The 25,151-nt window shown below is 56.2% G+C and overlaps 3 protein-coding genes and 1 long non-coding RNA gene across 10 annotated transcripts in view; 2 read left to right on the plus strand and 2 right to left on the minus strand.

The window, feature by feature from the left end:
- Window positions 1-22,445, plus strand: MLLT6 (MLLT6, PHD finger containing). Of its 5 annotated transcripts, none has more exons than XM_061391574.1 (20): window positions 1-109; window positions 1,340-1,419; window positions 1,902-1,956; window positions 2,208-2,317; window positions 3,359-3,462; window positions 3,719-3,812; window positions 6,231-6,404; window positions 7,307-7,402; window positions 9,890-10,109; window positions 10,646-11,260; window positions 11,717-11,898; window positions 12,132-12,240; window positions 13,421-13,487; window positions 13,696-13,841; window positions 14,325-14,522; window positions 14,626-14,714; window positions 15,837-16,186; window positions 16,591-16,681; window positions 17,837-18,193; window positions 18,435-22,445. In XM_061391574.1, exons 1-20 carry the CDS (start codon window positions 1-3, stop codon window positions 18,531-18,533), a joined length of 3,345 nt encoding a protein of 1,114 aa, XP_061247558.1. In that variant the 3' UTR covers window positions 18,534-22,445. The 5 variants fall into 5 exon arrangements, 3 of the variants coding, with proteins under 3 accessions (XP_061247558.1, XP_061247559.1, XP_061247561.1); XM_061391575.1 differs by having other exon boundaries at window positions 18,610-22,445; XR_009731366.1 differs by lacking the exon at window positions 15,837-16,186 and having other exon boundaries at window positions 18,610-22,445.
- LOC133232324 (uncharacterized) lies at window positions 12,991-13,698 on the minus strand. Its single transcript, XR_009731368.1, has 2 exons — window positions 13,429-13,698; window positions 12,991-13,201 (listed from the first exon to the last, which is right to left on the minus strand). It is a non-coding gene; the product is annotated as an uncharacterized LOC133232324 (long non-coding RNA).
- PCGF2 (polycomb group ring finger 2) overlaps window positions 20,175-25,151 on the minus strand; it is an 18,203-nt gene continuing 13,226 nt past the window's right edge. For 2 of the 3 annotated variants that reach the window (XM_061391584.1, XM_061391591.1), the window contains one exon: window positions 20,175-22,672. In XM_061391584.1, the coding sequence (XP_061247568.1) occupies window positions 22,551-22,672 (122 nt within the window). In that variant the 3' untranslated portion in view covers window positions 20,175-22,550. The remainder of the gene's footprint in view (window positions 22,673-25,151) is intronic. The other variant, XM_061391590.1, reaches the window with a different exon arrangement.
- The window catches only part of CISD3 (CDGSH iron sulfur domain 3), a 3,053-nt gene continuing 870 nt past the window's right edge, over window positions 22,969-25,151 (plus strand). The window contains exons 1-3 of the mRNA XM_061391596.1: window positions 22,969-23,175; window positions 23,508-23,543; window positions 24,118-24,237. Coding sequence (XP_061247580.1) covers window positions 23,128-23,175; window positions 23,508-23,543; window positions 24,118-24,237 — 204 coding nt within the window. The 5' untranslated portion in view covers window positions 22,969-23,127. The remainder of the gene's footprint in view (window positions 23,176-23,507; window positions 23,544-24,117; window positions 24,238-25,151) is intronic.

Below are 25,151 nucleotides of genomic sequence, written 5' to 3' on the forward strand. Positions count from 1 at the left end.
ATGAAGGAGATGGTAGGAGGCTGCTGCGTATGTTCGGACGAGAGGGGCTGGGCCGAGAACCCGCTGGTCTACTGTGATGGGCACGCGTGCAGCGTGGCTGTCCACCAAGGTACGGGGGTGGCCGTGGGGGGCGGCGGGACCCTGGGGGCGGCGTGCGCAGGGCGGCCCCGGCCGCGCCCTCCCGAGACCTCCTGGAGCTCGGGCGCCCCTCCCCCACCCCACCTGAAGAGAAGGGAGGCGTCGGGGGCTCCCCCCGCCCGGTCCTGGAGGACCGGGTCAGGCATTGTTTTCTTGCCTATTGTTCCAGTCCCGCGCCCCCCACCCCAAGTTGAGGGAGTTTGGGGACAGTCTAGAGGGCAATGAGTGCACTCTCCGCGCCCCACACCGCCGGTGTCGGGGCTGCTAGGAGAATGTTTACCTGCGAGGTGTCCCCTCCCGCCCGGGTTATTTTGGTCCTGGCTCTGGGAGGGAGAGGTCAAGGGGGGGTCATCCTCCCCTCTTGCTTCCGGATACTGGGAGGAGCGGAATTGGGAAGGGAAGAGAAGGGTCCCAGGGGAGAGGGGACTCCTAAAATCCTCCCGGGAAGAGCTACGGATAGAGAGAGGTTGCGCAGGGGACCGGGAATCGAGAAGAGGGAGGTTTGGAGTTTCCCCCAGCAGCACATGGTTCGGGAGTTAACTCCTTGAGGAATCTTGCCGAGGGCGCAGGCTGGCATCTCCCGCCTGTCTGGCACAGCCAGCTGGCCCCCCCCCCCCTTCCTGGGACAGCCCTTAATCCTGTCGCTGTCGGCTCTTCCCGCCACTCTCCTATTGGTTACCTGCAGTGCACCTGCCCTCGGCCTTGACTTTTGACCTGTTCCTATTATAATTAGAAGCAGAAGATGAGGTCCCTTAGACCCTCGACTTACCCGCCTCTTTCATTACTGGCCCTTTAAGAAATGCCCCCCCACCCCATAACAACAAAACGTGTTTGACTATCCTAAATGTTGTTCCTCTAATATTCTCCGTTATTGATGATGAGGACTGGTCCTGGCAAGAGCTGGGAACCAGAAAGCTGGGTACAGAAAGGGCATTGGGGTGGGGTGGGATCTTCTAGAAGTTTAAAGTCAAGGTCTCAGACTTCCCACCTCTGCATGGACGGCTTGGTTATGTGGTTGAAAGCTGGGCGTGTGCTGTGGACATTCCTTGTGGTCCTGCTGTCTTATGAGTGACCCCCAGACAGGGAGCAGCCCCCTGGCTGGAACTGGCTCTGGTTTGTTAGAGTCACCCCCTGCCCTAGTTACTCTGGGAAAAGCCACTGGTGACAGATCTGCTTGGTGATTCTCCTCCCTCACCCGCAGCTTGCTATGGCATCGTCCAGGTGCCAACAGGACCCTGGTTCTGCCGGAAATGTGAATCTCAGGAGCGAGCAGCCAGGGTGGTGAGTTTGAAACTTCCCTCTCCTCTCATAAACACCTGAGCATCCCCTCCCTTGCCAGTGAGCTGGGGGGCTCTGAGGCTGAGGCTGGGGTGGGAGTGTCACACAGGACTTCCTGTTTCCTGCACACCTCTATCACCAACCCCATCTCTCCCTCTGCTTAGCCCTCACTCTGCCCCACCACAGGCGCCGGGTCTTCTGTTTTTGTTTTCTTGTTTGTTTGAGCTTTTTATCATGGAGAGTTTCCAACCTATACAGAAGTAGAGGGAATACTATAATTCTCCTGTTGATGAGGCTCCCCCATCTTTGACAACTATCACTCATGTTCAGCCTGTTTTCTCTGTATCCCCACCAGTTCCCCCTTAGACATCTAATCATTACATCCTGGGGCTCTCTGAATGTATTCAGGGAGGGCTCAGCTCAGTAGACCCCCCCCTTTTGGAAAAGCCCATCCCCCAAATCCCTGTGCCCCCTTGTATTGGCAGAGGTGTGAGCTGTGCCCACACAAAGACGGGGCATTGAAGAGGACCGACAATGGAGGTGAGGGGGTTGCTGAGCCCTATGGCTCATCTGTTGAGGTCAGATAGGCCCCCTGAGCAGGGTCTGGGAAGGCAGGAGCAGTCCGTGGGCAGGGGTGGAATGCAGAGGCTGGGTTTCCCGTCCCTTCCCTGGCTGGCAGTGGAGTCTCATGGGAAGGCCATGGAGGAGGGGATCGTCTGCAGTATGGGGTTGTGAGGGGTCAGGGTCTCTGGCTGGCCATCACAGCTGAGGCCGGCCCCACACTGCCCCAGGCTGGGCCCACGTGGTGTGTGCCCTCTACATCCCTGAGGTGCAGTTTGCTAACGTGCTTACCATGGAACCCATCGTGCTGCAGTACGTGCCTCATGATCGCTTCAACAAGGTCAGCGGCCCCTGCTCTGCCCCATGCCAGTCCCCTTCCTCCCCAACCACTCTTGGGTCCTTCTCCAGCCCTCTCTTCATCCAGTGTAATTTGATTCTCTCCAACCTACACTTTCAGGGAACTCAGGAGGTGGGTAGGCACCTTCCACTGACAGACTCATGCCCATGATCAAGTGAAATAGCAGGCTCCTTTGCAGTCCTGCTTGAGGGTAGATCTTAGGGAGCAGTTCACTTATTCATTCACTGAGCACATTTTACTGAGGGTCTACTATGTGCAAAAACTGGGGCAAGATGCTGGACACACAGTGTCTAGTATTGATCAAGGCAGATGTGTTCCCTGCCCCGACTCCTGTGTGGGACGACTATAGATATCAGTAAACAGGCAAAGTAAACGCAATGTGTGGTAAGTGTGGTGAAGAAAACAAGATACTAAAATAAAGAGTACCTGGCACAGGGGGTTGGGGGGGAGTTTATTTTAGATAAAGCAGTCAAGGAAAGACATTTTGGTTGAGGCCTGGGGGATGAGAAGGAGCCAGCCTTAAGAAGTGGGGAGAGTGCCAGGTTCTAGGTGGAAGGAACAGTATGTGCAAAGGCCCAGAGGTGGGGCCGAGCTCGCTGGGGAGGAAGGCAGACACAGCCCCTGTCCTCACAGGACTCACCATCCAAGGGCTGCACTATCCAGGGTAGCAGCTACTTGCCACATATGGCTATGTAAGTTAGTTAAATACAATTTACAATTCAGTTCCTTAGTCACACTAGCCACTTTTCCAGGGCTCAATAACCCATGTAGTTTATGGGTCCTGTATCGGACCAATTTACAATTCAGTTCCTTAGTCACACTAGCCACTTTTCCAGGGCTCAATAACCCATGTAGTTTATGGGTCCTGTATCGGACCATGCAGTCTAGAACATTTCCATCATCACAGAAAGTGCTATTGGATAGTCTGACGTAGGATTGTGGGGAGAGGATGGAATTGAGCAGGGAGGCCAAAGGATCCCTCAAGTAGAAGAGAGGAGGGGACGATTGCCCTATGTCCTGCAGACATGTTACATCTGTGAGGAGCAGGGCCGGGAGAGCAAGGCGGCTTCAGGAGCCTGTATGACCTGTAACCGCCATGGATGTCGACAAGCTTTCCATGTTACCTGGTGAGACCCCTGCCTTCCCTGCGTCCACTCCTTAGGGTTCTCTGGGATCCCTGGCCAGCTATCCCAACCTTCTCCTGAGATTTGCCATGGATGGCTGCCAAATGGGTTCATCCCAACTGCTGTCTCTTTGGAGATGATGGCAGTACTTCCCTTGGGTGGTCTTGGCTTTGCCCCAGTAGGGGTCTTGGAGGGTGCAGGGGAGGTGGCTGGTCTGGTTTGGGACCACATCCTTCTCAGGCTGACCTCTCTTGATTAGTGCCCAAATGGCAGGCCTGCTGTGTGAGGAAGAAGTACTGGAGGTTGACAATGTCAAGTACTGTGGCTATTGCAAATACCACTTCAGCAAGATGGTGAGTTTCATCTGGGCGTGAGTGGGTTGGTCAGCCATGGTTTAGAGGGTGTGGACTCTAGGATGCCTGGATCTGGGAGGACAGACAGGGGAGGAAGGAACTATGTCCCTGCTCTTGAGGAACTCACCATTGGATGAGGAATAAATTTTAAGTACAGCCTGAGGGGTGAATCAGAGTTGAGCCAAGCAGTCCATCCCAGAAGACAGAGCTCAGACCCTGCCTATCAGAGTCTAGGAGGCTTCAAGAAAGAGGCAGCATTTAAGCTGAGCCAACAATTAGAGCCAACATTTGTGAGGCTTACCGTGCCCCAGCCTCTGTACTAATCTCTTTACGTGTGTGTGTTTGTATGTGTGTGTGTGCACGTGGATGTGCGTGCTCTTGCAGTCCTCCCTAAGAACTGGGTGTACTGCATTTACCCATTTTACGGATGAGTAAGCTAAGACCCACTAAGGTTACGTGACTTATCTCACAGTTGGTATGTGGGATTTAGAAAAAAACAGTCTGAAGGTCCTCAGGAGCCTGCCAAGAAAGACAGGAATCCCAGGCAGAGGGATTGGCATGGATAAAGTCCCAAGATAAGAAAGACCATTCATAAGCAACAGAACAGGATGTTTGGTAGGGACAAGGCAAGAGATGAGGTGAAAAAGCTCAGGCAGGGCCAGAGCTGGACTTGCTTCTGCCTCAGGTTCAGGGGCCCACGGAGAAGTGGGAGAAGGGGTGCTAACCCATGTTGGTGGAGAGACCTGCATGTTTCAGAAGCGGTGGGGTGTCCTGGCTAGGTATGCTGTGGCCTGACTGGGAAAGCAGCTTGGACCTCACCCCCAGGCCACAGGCTTGTGAGGCTGCTTGTAAGCAAGAGGGTAACATGATCAGATTTGTTTTTTAGGAAGATTACCCTGGCAGCCACTGTGAAGCCAGATCCAAAGGGCTGAGGCTGGTGACTGGGAGACAGCTGCAAGAGAGGGGGGGATGGAGGGATGAGGCTGGATTCTAGAATTATTTCTAGATAGACTTGCCTACATGTGGGGGTGGCTGAGGAGGAGGAGTTGAGGGTGGCACATAGGATCCTGGCTCTTGATGCTGGATAGATGGGGCTTGAGCTCCTCAGGCAGTGGAGTGGACTTCTAGCATATGTCCTGGTCTGCCGCGGAGAGTCCCAGTTTGTGCCTGTTGCCTTGGTGTAATTATTAATAGCTCCTCCTTTCATTTTCAAAAGTGTCCTGGTTTGGATAAGTCATAAGGTCACCTTGGTTCAGGGTTAGATACCAACTTGGGGGCTTCCCTCATGGCTCAGGTGGTAAAGAATCCAGTTGCAATGCAGGAAATCCAGGTTTAGTCCCTGGGTCAAGAAGACCCCCTGGAGAAGGGAATGGCAACCCACTCCAGTACTCTTGCCTGGAGAATTCCATGGACAGAGAAGCCTGGCGGGCTACAGTCCATGGGGTTGCAAAGAGTCGGACACGACTGGATGACTAACATGACACTAAGACAAGGTAGGGAGCTTGGTTTGGAATATAGCAGGTGTCAAGTGGAGCTGTTTAGATTTGGTGGCTGTGTTCAGATTTCAGGCCCCCATAGGTGTGGCAGCCCCAGGTGTATAAGGCTAGGGGTTGGGGGCTCAGGTATGAAGAGAACCATGAAATGGGGAGTTTAGAGCTTAGCAGAGTAGGAGTGATGCCCACTGCTGGGGAGCCACTGGGTCAGATGAGGCCTGAAACTAGTCTTTGAATTTGACAGTTGGGAGTTTGTGGGTGATCTTAGAAAGAACAGCTCTAAGTCTAGGACTGGTGAAGCCATCAGACCAGGCATTGGGGAGTCCACGGCCCTGGCTGGGAGGAATGGTAGCACAGGGGTTGTTTAAGTGTTCCTTATGGATATTTCCTTGCCTTGTTCTTAAGGGCAGCAGATCCTTTGGGACAAAAGGAAGCACTGTTTGGTGGAGGGCCAGGAAAAGAAGAGAAGGGGTGATGGCTGGAGCATAGTGTCTGGAGGGAAGGATGGGGTATGGGGAGCAGGGGCTCCCATGAGGGCCACCCAGGGAGGGAAGTTGAGGTGGGCTGAGGTCGAGTGCCTGAGAGGGGCCAAGAGGGCACCATGGAAAGAGGTGGTGGAGAGAGAGACATGGGCCGAGGCCCACCTCCATCCATGCCTGGTATCTGGCTGGGGCCGAGATTCCCCACCTCTTCCGGGCCTCAGTTGCTAAATCTGTGCCCTGGATAAGCCAGCTGGGCAGACTGTAGGATTTCGGGGCAGGGAATGCACTCTGTTGAGCAGAGTATCATTAAGGACACAGGGTCCTCTTGTGACAGGCAGGGTGGGGGTGGGGGTTGCTGACCCCCAGGATCACCTGATCTTCAAGAACCTTTCAGTAACCTACGGAGAGGAGGGTGTGGCAGTTCCTCTCAATTCTCTCTGCAGAAGACATCCCGGCACTCCAGTGGGGGCGGGGGCGGCAGCGGAGGAACAGGAGGAGGAGGGGGTAGCACAGGGGGAGGCAGCAGCAGCTTTATTGCTGGCCGGAGGAGCAGGTCGGCCTCCCCATCCGCCCAGCAGGAGAAGCACCCTTCCCACCATGAGAGGGGCCAGAAGAAGGTAAGAGTCTTCTCCCCCTGCCCCTCCTGCCCATAGTCACAAACACCTGCTTCTTGCACCAAGCCACCACAGGTATCCCAGAGGCGATAGTGCCTGCCCCCTTCTTTCCTCTGAGGCCACTGAGGACCAAGGGGGTGCTGAGGAAGTGACCTGTGAGGGTCACAGAGGGTGAGCTGAAGGCCTGGCTTCCCTGGGGCTGTTTTATCTGTGTGGTTCCTCTGTGTCGTTCATATGACATGACAGTCTCCCCAGAGACCCCAACACACGGCCCTGTACATTTGCGCATGTCTAGCCGTGTCTGTGGTGCACATGCCTGCGTCCCCAGCGGCTACACGTCACAGTGTACCTGGCTCCTGTCCCCCTGCACAGCTCTGTGTCCCAAGTGGACACCCTTACAGGTGTGTGCCTCCATACGAGGCGTCCTGTGTCACTGGCATGATAATGGGATAGGTTATTTTTAGCAGGCAGTGAGGATGGGCTTCCCTCGTGGCTCAGACGGTAAAGAATCCACCTGCAATGCGAGAGACCTGGGTTCAATCGCTGGGTTGGGAAGATCCCCTGGAGGAGGGCATGGCAACCCACTCCAGTATTCTGGCCTGGAGAATCCCCATAGATAGAGGAGCCTGGCAGGCTACAGTCCATGGAGTCGCAAAGAGTCAGACACTACTCGAGCTTAGCACAGCACAACATATGGGAGGATGGGGGGAGGGGCTGTCAGCTCTCAGAGGAACCTGCCGGGGCCACTTCTGTCCAGCCAAAGTCCCCTAGTCCCTCCACAGGGGGCGATGGCACCCACAGAGCCTTGTGCCTGAGAGGACCCCACTCCCCACATGCATGAGTCATGTTTATCCTCACCAGGACCGTTTCCCAGCATCAGTGTCTGGTCCCTTCTTCCTCCCCAGAGCCGAAAGGACAAAGAACGCCTTAAACAGAAGCACAAGAAGCGGCCTGAGTCACCCAGCATCCTCACCCCACCTGTGGTCCCCACTGCTGACAAGGTACCACTGCTTACACCCAGGAGGGGCAGCCGCGGCTGCGGGAGGGAGGCACAGTGTGAAGGGTTGGGGCGTGCAGCCCTGGGAACCCTTGCAATTTCACGTTCATATGACTCTGCTCCACACTCCACACTACTCCTGTTCTAGACCAGGAGGGGCCTCTGCTCCTCAGCCCCACTAGTCACTGACCAACCAGGAGGGGTGGGGGTGGAGGGGCACCACCCTTCCTGCAGGCTGCCAGATGTTCACATCTGCCTCTGCCCAGACAGAGGGCCTCAGCACCAGGTTCCTGTCTGCAGATACAGTACTCATGGTGGTTCTTTGAGTCTCTGGGGCCCATTTCTCCAGAGAGAGGCAGAGGACACCCCCTCACTCTCCACCCTGCCACACACATATCAGGAAGCTGCTCAGAGCCTGGTCGCCTAACCAAAAGCCCACTCCATGCAGGTTGGAGGGACTGAAAGTGTGGCCCATGGTGGCTTGCAGGGCAGACCCATGGACCATACCCTGAGACCCCTAGTCATCCCACTTTCCCAGTAGGGGCATGGCATGTCAGGCCTGACTCCAGAAACGGGCACCATCTGGATAAACAACTGGCAGGCCCTACCCAAGGCCAGGGAGTTGCTAATCCAAGCCAGAGCAGCCCTCCCTGCCCCTCCTTCCAGTCAGTTCTCCCCTCACCCCCAGAAGGAGAACGAGGGCCTGGAGACACGGCTTCCTCCTGTCGCCATTATTGCCCGTTCACCTCCACCAGCCTCAGGAGGTTGCCAGGGCTCTGGGCATCTTAGCAGGAGACTCAGGTATCAGGTTTCCAGGGTGATGTTGCTGTGGCAACTGTCCCAGTAACCCTCTCCCTTCCCTGCTGCCCAGGGCTCACCTGGAAAAGCTTGTCGTTGCCCTCTGATCTCTCCCTGGGGTCTGCAGGCAGGGGGAAGGAGTGGGCCAGAGATCTAGGAGTGACCCCAGTGGTTGGACTTCTCTTTGGACATGCTGGAGCCTTCTGCCCATCCCCCTCCACCCACCCTAGCATTTCAGCCACCCCTCCCCCTGGGCCCTCTCCTCCTTTGCTCTCAGAACCACATCTGGCTCCCTTCAGAACTCCAGCTGTTGAAAAGAACAAAGAAAAAGACAGAGCCAAGGGCTCCGCCCAGGAAGGGGCAGCACAGGGTGGCTCATCCTCCTCTCCGACCTCTCTCGGCATTTGTTCATGTACTGGATACCTGGTCTCCACCAGGAGGAGAAACCATCCCTGACTGTTACTACAAAGCCCTGACTCACTCACCACATGCCAGGCTCCCTTCTGGAACAGGGGGATGGCGGGCATGTGTGGGGATGTGCTCATTTAATCCTCAAAATAATCCAATGAAGTAGGCATTTTATTAACCCCATTTAATAAATGAAGACACTGAGGCACAGAGAAGTTAAATACTTTGCCTAAAAGCACACTGTTAGGGAATGGTGGAGTCAAGATTCACACCCAGGCAGTCTGGCTTGAAGGCCTGTTCTCAGCCACCGCAGGACACGCTGCAGTGTATTGCTAGCAGCCGCGCCATCAGAACCATCATCGTCAACCCCATACTATCTGCCATTATGTTCCTCATAACTCTCCAAATAGGGATAATTAGCCCCAGAAGGACACCGAAGCTCGGTGAGGTGGAGACCACACAACATACACGGTGGTAGACCCCAGGTTCACAGACCCCAGAGCCCCTACTCTTCCAGCCACTGCTGCCACCCTCAGACATGGGGGACAATCTCTCAATACAGTGTGGCAACTATTGACATGGCTGATGTGGGTGGGTACAGGGCACCCAGGAAATAGAGGACAGAATGATTTGTTCCACCACAGGTAGCTATCGGGTGACTTCACGGAAGAGGGGGCTTTTGAGCTGGATTTTGAAGGAGAAGATGTTTCCCAGAAAGAGGGAGGCTAGGCTGTCTGGGCAGAGGGCTTGGCATGGAGGCTCAGGTTGTTTGGAAAGGGCGTGGAGTAGCCAGGGAGTGGAGTGTCAGCCAGGTGGCTGCAGCTGGGGGGTGAGCAGGGAGGGAGTGGCAGGGACTGGAGGGCCCAAGAATGGGGCCAGGGTGGCCCATTCTCCCTGGAGTCCCTCTTCCCTGCACTCACCACTTCCCAGTACAAGTCCAGCCCTGTAGGCCTAAGTGTTTCTAAACTGAATGACTGAGCAGATGCATACTTTTGAACAGACTCTGGGACCGTTTTCATTTCTCCCTTGCATGAGGCAAAGGACAGACAGCTTCTTGGGCTTAGAGCTCCCAACTCTTCACCCCTAGAAGTAACAGAGCTGCCTCTCCATCTCCCTGGTCTAGGAGCTCCCACCACCATCTCCTTGCCCCATAGTCCTTCCTGAAGCTAACTGAGCTCTCCCAGTAGAGCCCTAGGTCCTGTGTCCTCAGGGCTCCACCCCCAAGTCAGGGTGAGCCCAGACCCCCAGAGCTGGCTCCAGCCTTCCTCTCTCCTCCCTCCCTCAGGTCTCCTCCTCGGCTTCCTCCTCCTCCCACCACGAGGCCAGCACTCCAGAGACTTCTGAAGGCAGCAGGGACTCCAAGGGGAAAAAGTCTTCCAGCCATAGCCTGAGTCACAAGGGGAAGAAGCTGAGCAGTGGGAAAGGTGTGAGCTGCTTCACCTCTGCCTCCTCCTCTTCTTCCTCTTCCTCTTCCTCCTCATCTGGGGGACCCTTCCAGCCTACAGGTGAGTATGGGCACCCCAGGATGCAGGAGCTGGGGAGGAGGTGGGATGGGACAGTCTGGCCGTGAGCTTTTCTAGCAAGGCCCTTTGCATATTGGTTTGCATCTCATTTGCTTCTTAAATTGCCTGGTGGGGTGGGAATCCCCAGCCAGTGACTCCTCAACACTCCCTCCTCTCTCAGGGTGGAACTCCCCTCCCATCTCCCTCAGGGCCCACCTCTCCAACCCCCATAAAGTATTCATTATTCCCTGCGCTGATGCTGTCAAGTACCATTTTTAAAGCACTGACACTAGTCTCCTGTAATCTCTGCAGTCATCCAGTGAGGTCAGTAGGGTGGGAGCTATTCTACTTTGTCACAGGTGGGAAAAGCTGGAGGGTGGGGATACACTGGTCCCAGGACACAGAGACAGTGGAAGAGCTGGGATAGGAAACCAAGCTTCCGCACCCCCGACCAGAGCTCTCTCCATTAGTACCCACTGGGAGCAGGAGGGAGGCAGGGGCTCTGGGGTCCAGCTGTAATTCCGTGTCCCTCTCTGCAGTTTCGTCCCTGCAGAGCTCCCCTGACTTCTCCGCATTCCCCAAGCTGGAGCAGCCAGAAGAAGACAAGTACTCCAAGCCCACTGCACCCCCCCCTTCAGCCCCTCCCTCTCCCTCAGCCCCGGAGCCCCCCAAGGCTGACCTCTTTGAACAGAAGGTGGTCTTCTCTGGCTTCGGGCCCATCATGCGCTTCTCCACCACCACTTCGAGCTCAGGCCGGGCCCGGGCCCCATCCCCTGGGGACTATAAGTCTCCCCATGTCTCGGGGTCCGGGGCCTCTGGAGGCACCCACAAGCGGATGCCCACACTGAGTGCCACCCCTGTGCCCGCTGAGGAGACCCCTGAGACAGGCCTGAAGGAGAAGAAGCACAAAGCCAGCAAGAAGAGCCGACACGGGCCAGGCCGTCCCAAGGGCAGCCGCAACAAGGAGGGCCCTGGGGGCCCAGCCCTTCCCTCCCTGCCCGGTGCCCAGCTGGCTGGCTTCACCGCCACTGCTGCCTCACCCTTCTCTGGAGGTTCCCTCGTCAGCTCTGGTCTGGGTGGTCTGGCTTCCCGTACCTTTGGGCCTTCTGGGAGCCTGCCCAGCCTGAGCCTGGAGTCTCCCCTGCTGGGGGCAGGTTAGTGACCCTTGGGGACCAAGGGTGTCTTAGGGCCCAGCTAGTCTAGTGAGGGGACAGAGACATAATTATGCAGTTAGAAGGAAATGTGACAGAAACTGCTCCAGAAGACAAAGGATGGAGGTGACAGTCACCTTTGAGACACTCCCCCATACCCATCTCCTGCATGGTTGTGATGGGAGAGATTGCCAACAGGACTTAACCAAGTGTGGGTTGGGGAATTAGAAAAACTGGGAATTCTTCAGGCTTGAGCAGGGCAGTAGAATAAGCAGGCTTGGCAAGTAGGTGTCACTAAGGCGAGAAGTGACATCTTTGCAGCAGGAGGGTGAGACTGGTGTGTGGCAAGATCCAGGGGAGTGTTGGCCTTGGGGAGTGGCTGCTCCAGCCACCTGACTGAGGAGGGGGCAGAGGAGAGGTGACTCTAAGCTTCCCTCTGTGTCCTTCTTGTGCCTGTAGGCATCTACACCAGTAATAAGGACCCCATCTCTCACGGTGGTGGAATGCTGCGGGCTGTCTGCAGCACCCCCCTCTCCTCCAGCCTCCTGGGGCCCCCAGGGACCTCGGCCCTGCCCCGCCTCAGCCGCTCCCCATTCACCAGCACCCTCCCTTCCTCCTCTGCTTCTATCTCCACCACTCAGGTGAGGCCTTGCTCCTGGGCTCCTCCATCCCTGGGCAGGTGGGGGACAGCCTGCCGAGGACCCCAGCTTTCCGTGGGAATTTGAGAGATTGGGCTTGATCACCACCAGAACGTCTCCCTCTTTCTGGTCCTTTCTCCTCCCCAGCACACCTGGTCCCCTCCACCCCGGTGCCCACAGTTGTGCTCTAGATCCAGGAATAACCACCAGGCTGGACTCTACCTCCTTTCCCTCAGGTGTTTTCTCTGGCTGGCTCTACCTTTAGCCTCCCTTCTACCCACATCTTTGGAACCCCCATGGGTGCCGTTAACCCCCTCCTCACCCAAGCCGAGAGCAGCCACACAGGTATGTGAGTCCCTGACCCTGTTCCCCTTTCTTCACAAAGGGGCACCCCGTCACCTGCTTGTCACCCCGGAAAGGACTGGAGGGCTTTCTGGCTATCCCCCACCCTCTGGCCATTGCTGACCCTGCAAAAAAACATTCCACATATAACACACCAGGGTACATCACTTTCACATCAAAACCCCTTGAGGCGGTGGGGCATGACCGGGAAGAATTACTACTACTCCATCTCACAAAAGCAAAAGGCAAGAGAAGATGAATGATTTGCCCAAGGCTGTTGAAGTAGGCAAAGGTAGAGCAGCAGCTGAAATTCTGGCTCCTCGGCTCCAAGACTACTTCTCCTACCACTGTAGCAAAGCTCCCTGCTGGCCTCTTAGTGAGTTCTTGATTGGCGATTATAGAGATCCCACTGGTTGGGCAACCGGCTCTCTGGGTATTCAGGAGTTAAGAGGGCGGATCGCAAGCACCTTCCTCCTAGTAGAGTGAACACAGCCCTAGAGAGCTGATTGGTGCAGAGGTACCACCTGGCTGGTTGAGGGGCGGGGCTTGCCATTTCAGGTAAGCCTTAAAGGGGCGAATCTGACAAAACTAAGAACCCTGCAGAGTAGATGACTGTATTTTCCAAAACCCAAATTGTAATTTTGTGGCTCAACATAGGGTTTTGCGGTCTAATTGTGAGTTTATTAATATAAAAGTCATATAAAATTATAATAACTACAGTAATTAAGGGTTTGCTACATGGCAGCTAAACTGTTCAGGTTAACACTTCACATTTATTACCTTATTCATAACAATCACTTCAGAGAGGTTGGTTTTAAGCCCCGCGGTCACATAGCAAGTATCCAAGTTCAACTCGGGACTGTCTAGGCCCCAAGTTCCTATGACTATGAAGTTATAAATTTTCCAGGAAAAAAAAAGTTGGGAGGAGAAGCTGAAAGCAGCAAGGATGCAGGAGCCTCTCTGCCTAGAGGAGGAGAAAGAGAGTTCATGATTTTGCCTCCCCAGGGGCTGGGATTTCAAACCAGGGCTCCCGAGAACTAGACCTGCCTGTCTGGGGGTTGGGAGATCCTGGGGAAAGAGGTCGGCGGTAAGGTCCCCGATCCTATACCCACTTCCCAGGCGGGGACTTTGGGGCCGACTGCACCTCTTCCTCACTGATCCCTGCCTCCCTTCTCCTTCCAAGAGCCAGACCTGGAGGACTGCAGCTTCCGATGTCGGGGGACCTCACCCCAGGAGAGTCTGTCTTCCATGTGAGGGAGAGGGAGTCGGCTTGGGGGGCAGAGGGGGAGCTTGGTGGAGGGATTGTTGAAGGCGGGGGTGGGGGGTGGGGGAGGCGTGCGGAAAGGCAGGCGCGCGGAGAGGGTTGGAATCCAGAGCGGATAACTGAAACCCGCGAGGCAGGGAGGCTGGAGTTGGGGAGTGAGGTGAATCTGAGCCGGTTTTCCCTTGTGACCCCAGGTCCCCCATCAGCAGCCTCCCGGCACTCTTCGACCAGACGGCGTCCGCACCCTGCGGGGGCGGTCAGTTAGACCCAGCGGCCCCCGGAACGACTAACATGGAGCAGCTGCTGGAGAAGCAGGGAGACGGCGAGGCCGGCGTCAACAGTGAGAAGGGGTGACATCGGGCTGGGTGGCTGTCCTAGGACCCCAGACTCGGTCACCTTTCTCTCCGAGGTCCCCAAAGGTCTTTTAAGGTTCCTCCTGTGGCCCCGCCCCTGCCTTAACGGTGGCCCACCCCAAGCCTAGCCTTTAACCCTCGCTGGGACCTGCTCCAGGCCCCGCCCCCTCTACGCCCGGCTTTTGGCCTTTACGACCTCGTGGCCCTGATCTAACTAAGCCCTAACTTCCCACCGCCCCTTCCCTCCAAGCACTGGGCTTCCACCCCGAGCCTTAGGGCCCCACCTGTGGTCCTCACACCTCTGGCTCCCCAAGACTCACCCGAGCCCCTGGCTAACCGGAGCCTTCTCTGCTAGGTCTCAGTCCGGTTTCCTTTGCCAGGCCCCGCCCCTGGTCACCTGGCCCCGCCCCAGCCTTCGCCCCGCCTTCCCAGGCCCGCGGGGCTCAGGCGCTCTCGCCCTCTGTCTGCAGTTGTGGAGATGCTGAAGGCGCTGCACGCGCTGCAGAAGGAAAACCAGCGGCTTCAGGAGCAGATCCTGAGCCTTACGGCCAAGAAGGAGCGACTGCAGATTCTCAACGTGCAACTGTCTGTGCCCTTCGCCGCCCTGCCTGCTGCTCTGCCTGCCACCAACGGCCCTGTCCCTGGGCCCTATGGCCTGCCTCCCCAAGGTAAGGGGGCCCCACCCAGGCCGGTAATGGGGGCCTCCGCTCTGCAGTCGGAACTGGCCCAGACTCCAGCCGCTGAGCTCCTTCCCTGATCCCCCTTCCTCAGCCGGCAGCAGCGATTCCTTGAGCACCAGCAAAAGCCCTCCGGGGAAGAACAGTCTGGGCCTGGACAACTCGCTGTCCACGTCTTCCGAGGTGGGCACCATGGGGAGGGGCACGGGGCGGGGGAGGGCTGGAGCGGGGAGGTTCAAGGGCCTCCTAGTCGCATTTCCACCTTGCTGGGCTGTTGGAGGCTGGGCAGTGAAGTGATTGGCTGAGTAATTTGGTCGACTGACCCGTTCATTCCTTTACTAAGTAAGTGATAATTAGGAGGTGCCTACTTAAGTCCAGTCATTGGCTAAGCAAGCAGTGAGCAAATGGGACACTCTTGGAGACAGGCTCAATTCAAGAAAATCAATAATTAAAAGTAGAGAAAAGTGCTAAGATGGAAATCATTTGAGGGGTATGAGAAAGAATGGAGGGTGGGTGGATGTACATCCACCTTTCTCTGGATGGTAGTTAGGGAAGGCAACTCTGAAAAGTATGAAGAGTTTATTACAATTTATTTTAGCCACACAGAAAACAATCCCTGTGTAATTGGTGGTGGTTGGGGTAGCAGTTGCTATTATTATGCTGTGGTTATTATTGAAATTAAACAAAGTGGGTTCTTGTTCTCCCTACCACTTACTGTGTGACTTGGGCAATAATCATAATAACAGCAAACATTAATTGCATCCTTGCCCTTTGTCATGTCCTGGCCTGAGACTTTTCAAGCGTTGGTGTGTTTAGTCCTCACAAGAAGTTTATGGACTAGGTTCTCCTGTTACCCCCGTGTTATGAATGAGGAAACTGAAACAGAAGAGCCGCCAGAGCCATTAAATTGTGGGCATGGGATTTGAGCCCGTCTTTCAGTTCAACTGGCTGCAGAGTTACTGAGCCTAAGACCCAGTGGTTTCACCCATAAACAGCAGTAGCAAGTTAGTACAGGTCAAGCACTGAACCTCGGGTCTGATTCTCGAGGTGGTCACTATACCACCTTCACTCTTCAGTGTTAAACAAGCATCATGGTGGGTGCTGGGGCCCCAGGAAGTGCTTTGTGAAGACTGTTTGGATTCTTAGCCTTTATCCCTGGGCATTGCTTCTTCCTCCTGGGTGGCTTTGCTTGGGAGTAAAGTGGGGGTGACCATGTGAGAATGCTGGCGGGTGCTGGGCCGGGGGCCAGAAAGGTCACACTGGCCCCCTGCCCTTCTGACCCCTCCCTTCCCCCTCCCTCCCCAGGACCCACACTCAGGCTGCCCGAGCCGCAGCAGCTCGTCGCTGTCCTTCCACAGCACGCCCCCACCGCTGCCCCTGCTCCAGCAGAGCCCTGCTACTCTGCCCCTGGCCCTGCCTGGGGGCCCTGCCCCGCTCCCGCCTCAGCCACAGAATGGGCTGGGCCGGGCACCCGGGGCAGCGGGGCTGGGGGCTATGCCCATGGCTGAGGGGCTGTTGGGGGGGCTGGCGGGCAGCGGGGCCCTGCCCCTCAATGGGCTTCTGGGGGGGTTGAATGGGGCTGCCGCCCCCAACCCTGCAGGCTTGAGCCAGGCTGGCGGGGCCCCCACGCTGCAGCTGCCAGGTTGTCTCAACAGGTGAGGGAGAGCTCAGCCTGGGGAAGGGGATGGGGAGGCTGGCTCTGGGAGGGACTCCCCCTACAAACACCCACATCCCTCAGAAGGGAAGCTCTCCTCCTGTCTTACGGGGTCTAGAAAATCCAGTCACCTCTTGGCCCCAGCTTCTCCTTAGATGTAGACGTGAGAGCCCTCTGGATGGTAGCTCTTCAGGGACAAAAGTCGTTTGTTTATTCCTTGTGCCCTAGCTGAGGTTTTCCCTCTGGGGAAGTTTTCCCATCTCATGTGTCTCCTCCCACCGTCCTCTCTGAGCTCAGTCTGTTTCTCTCTCCACCTGGGCCTGAGGGAGAGTGGGAACTTAGGGGGGCAGGGAGGAGTGTTTCCCTGTCTCTTCCCATGGTCTGTGTTTTGTCCCCCTGCCTCAGCCTCACCGAGCAGCAGCGACACCTCCTGCAGCAGCAGGAACAGCAGCTGCAGCAGCTCCAGCAGCTCCTGGCCTCCCCACAGCTGACCCCGGTAATGCCCCTCCCCCTAGCTCTGCCAGAAAGGTCTCAGAGGGTCTGGGCCGGTCCAGGGAGGGCCGCCCCAGGCTGGGAAGGTGAGACTGTCCCTGTGGGAGTGGGGCCAGGCCCCTATGGATCATATGAGGACAAAGGGCATAAGTGTTCCTCTTGGGGGCCCCTGGGTGCTGGGGAAGGAATGCTATAGTGGCCCTAGATCACATCCCAGCAAGAGGATCTGGAGGGAAGTGAGCCCTCAGTTACTGAGCATTTCCAGTCCCAGCCCCAAGGCTCTCCAGTGGGGAACTTCAAGGTCTGCATAGAGGTGGCTGAGCAGGTGACAGACACGTCCTCAACCAGAGCAGCCCCTTTTAGGTCTTTCTTGTGTGTTGAGTTCTACTAAGAGTTCCTGGGAGAAAAGGAATTCTTCCTTCTAGAAAGGAGAGAGTTGCTGGGACTTCGCTGGTGGTCCAGTGGTTAAGACTCTTTGCTGCCCATGCAGAAGGCGCAGGTTCAATTCCTGGTCAGGGAACTAAGATCCCACATGCCGTGCGATGCAGCCAAAAGACAAAAACATAAAAGTAAAAAGGAGAGAGTTGAAAGAAATAGAAAAGCACTCATTTTTATGTAAAGAAACATGAGAAAGATATACAATAAACTAGCTCAACTGGTTACCTACAGAGACCAGATGGTAGCAGGAATAAGATAGCAAAATTTCTTAAGCCTTGAAAAATTGTTTTGGGTTTTGGAACGCTTGAGAATGCTTTCTCTATTCAAAGCAAAAATAAATGAATCTTAAGGGGAAAAAAAATAGAGAAGTTGAAAACTGTTAACCTCATTCAGTGTTCCTCAACTTGGGGTCATGCCACCCCTGGGGACTTCTGTGTTTGTCATAATGACTGAGGAATTGATTTAGTGGGGGTGGGGGAGGGATGTTAAACCTCCTGCACTTGACTGGTAGTACCTCATGTGACAAACACTGATGGTGTGCAACCACTTTCTTGTCCAGATGGGGAGACTGAGGCCCAGAGTGGGGAGTTAGAGATGGAATCTTGACTGTCTCCCAGGTCTCTTGCCTCATGGTACTAGTGAGATAGGATGGGGCCCAGGCCAATCAGGGTAAGATGACCCTGGGGACCACTGGCCAGTAAGCCATCTGGCCCCCTTGCAGGAACACCAGACTGTTGTCTACCAGATGATCCAGCAGATCCAGCAGAAGCGGGAGCTGCAGCGGCTGCAGATGGCCGGGGGCTCCCAGCTGCCCATGGCCAGCCTGCTGGCCGGAAGCTCCACCCCACTGTTGTCCGCGGGCACCCCTGGCCTGCTGCCCACAGCATCTGCCCCACCTCTGCTGCCCGCCGGAGCCCTGGTGGCGCCCTCGCTCGGCAACAACACGAGTCTCATGGCTGCAGCAGCTGCGGCCGCAGCAGTAGCAGCAGCAGGCGGGCCTCCAGTCCTCACTGCCCAGACTAACCCTTTCCTCAGCCTGTCAGGGGCGGACGGCAGTGCCAGTGGCCCCAAAGGAGGGGTGAGTAAGGGGTCTGGTTTAGGGGAGGAGCTGGGAATGGGGCAGAGGGACCGTCCTGTCTCCCTTCTCCTGGAGAGGCCCATTAGAAAAGGCTGTTTCCTCTTTGATTGGACCATTTAGAAAAAGATGATGCTCTGGGTGAGCCATTTCAAGAAAGGCATCCCTCCTTCTGAGGGCAAAGAGCCAGAGCCCGGGAGGCCCTTGGCTGGCACATGCCTACTTAACTGGGCGCCCTATGCAGGGCAACTCTCCCAACAGACACACAGATACACGGAAGTTGACCCTGTTGTGCAGCCGTCAAAGCCCAGCCCTTTATTGCACCCAACATCAGCTTTCTTGACCCAGGAAGCTATTCTCAACCGGGTGATTGGACCAGATACCTCCCCAATCCCCAGTCTCCCTTCCTCTTTTTCCAGACTGCTGACAAAGGAGCCTCAGCCAACCAGGAAAAAGGCTAAATCCACCCACGCTCCTTTAGACCCCACAAAGAGGGGCAGATCCTGGTCTGAGGGGTCCCAGCCTGCAGCGGGCACCTGCACCCCAACACTGGAGAGCCCCGGAGTATGTGCTGAGGCCTGGGGAGTGGGGGGTGCTCCCGGTGCCACGGACTGAGACCCAGAGGGGAGCCCTTTCCATCTGCCCCCTGCCCCCGCCTCTGCACTGGCCCCTTTGTGAGGGGCTCAGAAGGAGGACAGGCTCCAAGCCCGCCTAGGAGCCCCCACTCTCAGTGAATGTTTCAGGGTTCCCTAGAGAGCAAAGTGGGCCATGGCATAAGTGGGGGGTTGCTTAAACCCCCCACATAAAATGGATCAGCACTTGAGTGGGAGAAGTGGGGACTAGGCCCTGGGCCTGCCCCTGCGTGGAAGTCTTCTATGGAAGAAAGGGTGACCCTACTTGACCATTTTTTACCCAACTTGGGCAGATGGTAAGAGGGCTCCCTTGGACTGTTTCTTGCTGGGCTCCTTCCCCTGCCCCCCACAAGGGTCACAAGCTGTGCTTGTAAAAGCCCACAGACTAGGGGGCCGACGAAGGGGCAGGATGGCATTGAATTTGGCCCAGGCCTCCCTACCTCCCGGGGGGTGGGTCCCAGTGATGGGCTGGGGGAGGGCAGGGGGTGGGCGGCCCAGCCCCCTCGGTACCCTGCCCCTTGTTTGCACTATTGGATTTAGGAGTGCCGAGGGTGGGGAGATAGAGCTGCCTGACTCAGAGAGTGTGTGCGGGTATGCCTGTGCGCTGTGTGTGTGTGTGTGTGTGTGTGTGTGTGTTTGTCTGTCTGTCTGTCTCCCCCTGGTCCCCAGGTAGCCGAGGGCAGGGACAGGGGCAGTGCTCTGATGAGGCAGTACCAGAGGGGCACTCCTAGCTCTTGTTTGCACCCTCTCACCTCACCAACTTTGGTCCCTTTCTGGGGCCCAAATGGTTAACAAAAACCAGAACTGTACTCCAGTATTGGAGAGTAACTGGGGGCTGGGGGCTTCAAATCAGGGTGATATCCTGCCTTTCCTCCCCCAGACTCCACATGGTCTCAGTGCCCCCGCAGTGCTCCCCTTCCACCACTGATAGTTGGTCCTGCTTCCCTGGCACAAGGGGTGCCCCAGGGATCAGGGGAGAAGGCAAGGGGGGTAAAGTACCACTTCTTTTAGTGAAAACTGTCTCCCAGAATCAGCCAGCCTGCCCCCCTGCACCCTACCCCTCCCCACCCCCACCAGCCAGGGGAGACTTAAGCTTCAATTGACCTAACAACTGTTCCTTCACCCACCAGCTATTTCCCCAGGGTGCAGTGGGCAAGTCTCACCTTAGAGTCCGCACCTGCCCAGAGCCTTTGGTGGCCAAGGCTGAGGGCTGCTGGGGCAGCCAGGAGAGGGCAAGGTTGAAGCGTGTGTCTGTGGGTGCACTGGGGTCGGAGCCAGGCGGAGCGTGGCCAGCTTCCTGATGCCCACATTTAGTCAGTCTCTTTGCATGTGTGGATTCGTGTGTGTGTGTGTTTCTGTTGTTGTTGGTTTTGTTTCATTTTGTTTTTTTTTTTAATAAAGAAAAGATGTGTATATTTTTGGCAATGACAGAAACGTAGTGCAGATATATTTTTGCCTGTGCTGCTCAACTGGTTTTTTTCTGATACTGAAAATAATATTAATATTCCTGTTGATAAGACTTTGTAAGATGTTAGGGAGCTGATAATGGAGGGGGTGGGTGGGAATCCTTCGGAGGCAATTTCTTAGGCACTTGGAAGGGCTTGGGGGGGGGGGGAGGCAGTTGTGATGACCTCAGAAATACTCTTTATTAATGCTAAATATCAGTTAGAAAGGAATGATAGAAGTCAGCATTTTATTCATCTTCATCTATGAAGCTCTCTAACTCCCTGCCCCCAAACCACTGAAAAGAAAAATAACCTTCAGAGATTCTTAGAAGAGTTGCTCATTCACACCCACGCTCTTGCCCAAGGCCGACCCACTTAGAACCAAAGTCAGCTTCTGTTCTGGACAGTGAAGGAAGTCGATTTACCCCAAGGCTGCCATGGCAGAGAGTGAGAGGTCCTGGAACAAGACCTCCCCTTCCCTCCAGCACCCTAAAGTCTGGGGTTCTCATCTCCAAGAGTCTGTTTTCTGATTTTACCCAGGCTGGGGTGCAGTGGCGGGTAGGCAAGTTAGATTTGAAGGGCCCCAGGCTGCGTATGGATTGGTGCTGTCCCTCAGTTTGGGGCAGGGGGACATGAGAGAGGTGGTGCGTTTCATCTTTTGGGGTGGGGGCCAGGCTTTATAATAAGAAAGGTCTGGAGGGCTTCTGGACAGAGCAGGGTCCCAGTGCAAAGGGCATGGCTCTTGAGCCCCCACCATCTGCTCCCAGCCTCAGTCCCTTTTTCTAGGATGAATTTGGATGGGGACTAGGAAAGGATGCAGATTTATAGGTGGCTCTGTCTAGGGGAAGGGAAGGATGTGGTTTGCAGGGCGGAAGTGGAGTTTGAAACTGCAGAGTGGAGCTCAGTACGTCATCCCCTTCAGTGTGGAGGTGTGAGCATGGTGTGCGTGCAGAGCCGCTGTCTGGCCTCACAACGAGTGCATGAATGTCAGAGCTGGAAGGGACCTGTCTTTAGGATCCTGTGAGCCAGCTCCTTGCCCCACAGGTGATAGCTCCAAGCCTGGGGGGTGGGGGGTGGGCAGGGGCTCAGGGGCAGAGCTGCGACCAGTCCTCAGGACCCTGGCCTCCTGGTCCTGGCTCTCCTGCCCCACTGCACTGCCTCCATGTGGTTGTGTGTCTGTCCCTGTGTGTGTGGTGTGTGGTGTGAGTGCAGGGCTGTGCCCAGGGTGGGGGGTATCTGTGAAGCACTGACTGTCTTAGCTCAGAGCTGATGGATCCTCTCCAGAGACAATGACACTTTAAAGGTTGCCTTTTCTTGTCTAAGTCTTTCCGATGTGTGTGTGTTTTCCCTTCAGATTCCTAGGTCTATTGCTGCCTCCAGGTGCCCTCACCTTGAGGCTGATGAGAGCACTCCTGTCCTGAGTTCTAGGGAAGTACTCCTAGTAAAGGCTTCGACAGTGAGGGGAGCCAGAGTCTGGGAAAGAGAGAGAGCCAGCTCTGAGAAAGGGTGACCTCCACGCTGCGTTTTCCCAAACTGGAAATCCAGACACGGGCTCTGCCTGCCAGCATCTTCCTTGGTGTGTGGTTGGCAGAGTTAAGGGTAGGCAGCTTGCTCCCAGTTCTCCTTTATCCCAGTTTCCTGGGGAGAGGTGCCTGGAGAGCTTTCGGTCACTTCAGTTGGGAATCTGTAGGAAAACGGGGTGCAGTACCCTGGCTTCCTCCAGTCACATCAGTCCAGATTAAAAGTGTGTCTGGCTCCCAGTCCCTTTGACTTGATCTACTGAAAAGCTGGTGACTGAGGGGTGCCTTCATCGCCCTTTGTTCACGTCCTTCAGCCCAACTTGGGACTTAGGTGGCGGGACTGGAGACCCAAACCCTGGCTCCCAGCCTGTCCCCCTCTTTGCACCCCAGCCTTTCTCAATGTAGCAGACCCTTCCTAGGGGAGCAGGGAGGGGAAGCCACAGTTTGCAAACCCAGGAGCTCCTTTTACATTCTTTGTAAAGCCTCCTTTATATCCTCAACCCAAAAGGCAATGCCCCTCCCCTGCCACCTCCAAGCCTGGAATTGTGCATAACCCGGATCTTGTATCTTTGTATAACGGATGTTATTTGTACGAAGGGCAGTTCGTAAACAGCACTTGTTCTTTTAATAAAAGAATGTTTTACAAAAAAAAAAAAAAAAACCAAAGAGACCTTGGTTTGTCTGGCTTTACTGAAGGGAGAAGTGGAGGGCCAACTGTGGCAGCCTTGGGAGGGGATGGAGGTGGGGGTGGGCAGATGGTCTACTAACATTTCTTTAAGTACTTCACAGACCAAAATGCACAAAATACCCAGGTTGCGTACTGAAAATCAGATACCTTTGCTCCACTCATAAGAACGTAATGTGTATCTCTGGGCCAGGCGGAATCTGATTAAAAAAAAAAAAAAACAACTCCATAAGTGATGAGATATATGCACACCGCACTTCTAGAAGCACTGTCTTAAGGCTCGGCAAGAGAAAACGGTCTCGGTCCCCGGGCAGGGACCCTGCCCACAAGGCGGGAGGGGTCGCCGGGAGGCGCAGGCAACCAAACGAGCGGCGATGCTCCGCGCAGGTCCTTCGCAGACACGCGGGTACCAAAGGGGGCGCCGGAGAGCCCGCCACACCCTGGGGGCTCCGAGGGGGCTGCTGGGCCGGCTCCTCGGCCCGACTTCCGGCAGCTGGGGCTGGACGACCCGTGCAGGCCCGCGGCCCGCACCGCGCGAACCCCGCGGCGTCTTCCGGGCCGAGGCGGGGCTGGGCTGGAGGGAGGCGGGGAAGCGGGAAGGTGACCGGGGCGCGAGGCGGAGCCGGCGCGGCGCGGCGGTGGCAGCGGGCCTGCCATGGGCTCCGTGCGCGGCGTGGGGACTCTCGTGCGGCCGGCGGCCTGGGTGAGCACCCGCGCGGCCGGGCCCCCTCCCCTGTCCTGCGCTCCACCGTCCTCCGCTCATCGCCCCGCCTCTCCGAGCCGGCCCCTAGGCTGAGCTTCCCCCAAACCCCTGCGTCGCCTGGTGCTTCGCAGCCGTCCCTGAGCGCCCGTTGGGTGCCGGCTCCTCCCCCAGCAACTCCCGTTCCTCTCTCGGGGGCCCTTATTACCTTCGTACTACTAACGCGCGCCTAAGCCCTGCGGTCTCTTCCCTCCCTCTGGAAGTCTTCGGCTTTCCATTGACTTTATTTTCCTGTTTCCAAATCACCGCCCCGCGGATGCCTACTTGCCTTGCAGACGCTGAACCAGAGACGGGACATCACCTCCTGGCTGGTAAGCCCTACGCCCCCAACTCCGCCCTGTTTCCCCTTCCCTCCACCGGAGTCCCCCAGGCCCAGAGAGACCACCGAGGTAGAGACCAGAGGAGGAAACCAGAACAGGTCAGCCCTGCTTTGTAAACTCCAGCCTGAGACTCCCTTGTCTATCTATGGTCACCTCGCCCTGGCTCAGAGGAGATGGGGTGACCCGAGGGCAGAGGATGGGGAGCAGGCTTCTGCATGAGGGACCCTGGTGCCTGATAAACCGAATCCCAGGTGCCATTGGCTCGCCAAGGCTGGCAGGATCCTGGCCCTCCACCCCTGGCACCAGGGTGAGAGCCAGGGCTTGAAGGGAAAGCCTGGACCCTGAAACATATGTGGTTTCGTAGCCTTGAAATCTCTTCCCTATCCTGAGCTTGGGGGGCCTCACGGTGGTTGGGGGTGGGGCATGGTCCTTGCAGGGTGGAGTCAGATCAGCCTCATGCAGAGAAAGCCTGTCACCAGCCAGGGCCCTGGGAAAGCTGGACATGGCCACAGGCAAGAAAAGTGCTTCCAGGGCATGTGCTGACCTTTCATCTTCCCTGCCACAGGCCCGATGGTTCCCCAAAACCCCAGCCAAGTCCGTGGTGGCCCTAAAAACACCTATCAAGGTGGAGCTGGTGGCTGGGAAAACCTACAGGTGGTGTGTGTGTGGCCGCAGCAAAAAGCAGGTGAGAGACCTGTATCCCCCTCCCCGTTGACATATCACATCTGTGGTTTGGGGACACCATGTGTGGCCCAGGAACTCCCCTTCAAGACATTCCTTTTTCCCACATATACCTGAGGGATCACAAGGGTGTGGGTGGGGATATTCTTGGGCCAGCCCTGAGCTCCCAGTTCTCTGCATCCAGCCTTCAAGATGGAGACAGAGAGAGAGAAACTGAGTCCTGGGGCAGGTGGGTGGGGCCAGAGTTCTGTCCTCTTCAGAAGCTCCCGGCTCTGCCCAGAAAGGCTTGCCTGCCTCTCTCTCTCCCCTCTTTCCTTCTTCCTGGGAAGCATCTGGGTTCCCAGGCCTCAGACCTCAACATCAGGAAGACTCTGAGCAGCCTCTCTGTCCCCGAGTATGCCCCTTCCTGGCGTCTGCTCCTGAAAACTCTCCCTTTTTCAGTTTCTGTGACTTCCCTGGTTTCTTGTTGTCCTGTCATTCTGGCTGCCTGCTCCCCTTTCCTGTCCCAGGAGCCTTCCATCCCTTAGGAACCTGCCCCACATTCTTAGCCTCTGGGCCCCTTTCCTTCCTGAGCTGGCTCAGAACTGGCTCAGAACTCCAAACCGCATGATGTGGTGTCTGTCAGCAGCCCAGGGCCCGAAGTCCTGCTTTGCTACCGATTTGCTCATGAGCATGGCGCTCTGCTGCCTGCCAGTGAGTCCTGGCACTGGCGGGCCCTTTGTGTCTCTCTGCCTCTTGCCCTCTGGGGCCAGTTTGCTGACTTTTATCTGCACACTTCCCCCATCCACCCTCCTACCCCACCCTCACTCAAGGGCAAGAGGCTTGGCTCCAGCTCTGCCACTCAGTAGCAAACCACCTGTCTGGGCCTGTTTCCATTACCCAGGCTGTGTAGGAACACCTTCTGGGGTGAAAGGGCAT

The sequence above is a fragment of the Bos javanicus genome, chromosome 19 (assembly GCF_032452875.1).
Source record: "Bos javanicus breed banteng chromosome 19, ARS-OSU_banteng_1.0, whole genome shotgun sequence".
In the NCBI taxonomy this organism is placed as follows: Eukaryota; Metazoa; Chordata; class Mammalia; order Artiodactyla; family Bovidae; genus Bos; species Bos javanicus.

What these genes read in the sequence shown, in the direction of transcription:
- MLLT6 (XM_061391574.1), top strand. Translation starts at nt 1, where the DNA reads ATGAAGGAGATGGTAGGAGGCTGCTGCGTATGTTCGGACGAGAGGGGC. An exon ending in GAAGAGGACCGACAATGGAG is followed by an intron (nt 1,957 to 2,207) that starts GTGAGGGGGTTG and finishes ACACTGCCCCAG; the next exon opens with GCTGGGCCCACGTGGTGTGT. An exon ending in CGCTGTCCACGTCTTCCGAG is followed by an intron (nt 14,715 to 15,836) that starts GTGGGCACCATG and finishes CTCCCTCCCCAG; the next exon opens with GACCCACACTCAGGCTGCCC.